This window comes from Trachymyrmex septentrionalis, unplaced genomic scaffold, assembly GCF_001594115.1.
Source record: "Trachymyrmex septentrionalis isolate Tsep2-gDNA-1 unplaced genomic scaffold, Tsep1.0 scaffold37, whole genome shotgun sequence".
Classification (NCBI taxonomy): domain Eukaryota; kingdom Metazoa; phylum Arthropoda; class Insecta; order Hymenoptera; family Formicidae; genus Trachymyrmex; species Trachymyrmex septentrionalis.
In genome coordinates, this window is record NW_017305536.1 from 3,591,171 (window position 1) to 3,593,194 (window position 2,024).

At 32.8% G+C, this 2,024-nt stretch overlaps 1 protein-coding gene across 1 annotated transcript in view; it reads left to right on the forward strand.

The window, feature by feature from the left end:
* The window catches only part of LOC108750483 (von Hippel-Lindau disease tumor suppressor), a 54,410-nt gene extending 52,621 nt beyond the window's left edge, over positions 1-1,789 (forward strand). Inside the window, exons 2-3 of the mRNA XM_018489944.1 lie at positions 592-907; positions 1,455-1,789. Of these exons, the coding sequence (XP_018345446.1) occupies positions 684-907; positions 1,455-1,716 (486 nt within the window). The 5' untranslated portion in view covers positions 592-683 and the 3' untranslated portion in view covers positions 1,717-1,789. The remainder of the gene's footprint in view (positions 1-591; positions 908-1,454) is intronic.
* Positions 1,790-2,024: the final 235 nt, after the last annotated feature.

A 2,024-nucleotide genomic window follows, 5' to 3' on the forward strand; every position in this document is an offset into this window, starting at 1 on the left:
AGATATATATATATATATATATATATCTGCTTGGATTTAAAATTAGATGTTTTCAATACTACGCAAGTCAGTGGAATATCTTCTCATTCGAATTGGATTTGATTTGCAATCGATTTTCCTTACCGTTTTCTCTCGTTTCTCAAATTCCAGCGATGCAGCCGTGCTTGATAAATCGATTTTCATAGATGTATATGGGCTTGTTTAGCCATGACAAACCAGATTTTCGTGTATTTCATATCACCTTTTTTCCTGAGGGATTCGGTTCAGTTTGTCAAAAATGTTGAAAGGTAAATGAAAGCTTTAAGGAGATTATTGGTCATCGATACATTTTTTTTTTAGTCCGAGAAACGAAATACAGCGATTAAAAAAATTCTGTTTGCCAAATTGAAAGCGCAGATTTATATAAAGATATTAATCTGTAAAAAATATTCGATGACACACGCATAGTTTGTAAAAAGAGAAAAAAAATATATAAATAAGAGAATGAAAATATTTCCCAATAAGAATTTAGATAAAACGGTTTTTACATTTATCGAGCTCATATATATTGCTGCCGTTTAATTAACTTTCTTTCGTAATCTTTAATTCCAGTTCTTGTGGTGAAAGAAGCAAGCGAGATTAGTAAAGACTCGAAATTCCATTACAAATATAAGAAGAGGAAGCAGACGGATAAAAATCGCAAAATGGATGAAAATCAACAGCGGGGACCGGTATTTCGGTCACTCAACAGTCAACACGAATCCTTCGTCAGATTTATTAATACAACACCTCATACTATTACTTTATACTGGATGGATTATCAAGGGCAGGCAATTGATTATGGCGATCTGTCATCTGGGGACTACAGGGAAATAAACACGTTTTATACGCATCCGTGGATTTTCGTCAATAAAGAAACGGGCGACAGGTATGTGTAATGACAATGATCGTTTACTCGCCGATATTATATTAGCAATAATCGATGTGAAATGAATTATTTCTGAATTATGGGTAATCATAGTTTGCACTATTATAGTTTATGATCATAATTTGCAATAATGATCATAAAAGAATAATCCATAAAGATAGATCATAAAAAGATTCAGTCTGTTACTTTTAAAAACAATTTTTATTACCACAATTTGATTCTTAAAATGCTACAAAAGAGATGGATGTATTATTCATATTTCTAGATTAGTTGCATTATTTTATATCTGCCTAATTGTTCAAATTGTTTTATCTATAAAGTTTAGGTTTTTATGGATTAAATAATCCATTAATTCCATTTGTATTTCTAATAGAGATTATCAAGGGAGTAAAATATTTTATATGACATTCGTCCATTAGTCCACACACAAACATAAACACACACACGCACACGCACGCACACACACACACACACAGAGTACGAAATATTTTTGAAATATTGGCATCAAAATAGACGGATTAATAATGACTAGGGCAAAACGAAACAGGTATTTGGTGGGCCAGCGTGATGTTTTCTTTCCGGCGCCGTGGTTTCTCCAGTACCGTGGTGTTACGCAGGACAAACTGCCGCAAAGAATCGAGAGGACCAACGTGTACATCGTGCTACCGATGTTTACTCTACAGCAATTGTCACTGAGAGTCATCAAAAACTGTCTTACGTACGATTCGCAGGCTTTGCATCTTGATATTCCACGGAGTCTCCAATTAGAGCTTGTTACAATGCTACCGAAGAAACCTCAACCTTCGTGACATGTTTTCTCGTAACGTACTATTGTTTTTACACACGATTGGGGTAATATCGCGATTAAGATAATAATTTCAAAACTTGGACATTTTTATGTAATTTTCGCAAAAATGTAGGAAATGTTTTACGAGTATTTAAGCATTTCTTTTTCTATGGAAAAAAAACTAAATGAATCTTTTCGTTTCTTTTTTTTGTTTATAAATACATGTACAACTGTATATCGCATATTATTTAATGCCATTGCAAGTGCAATTCACAAAAATACTTATTATAAGTTGATATTTCTTCGGTGTGCAAAAATGTATATATATAT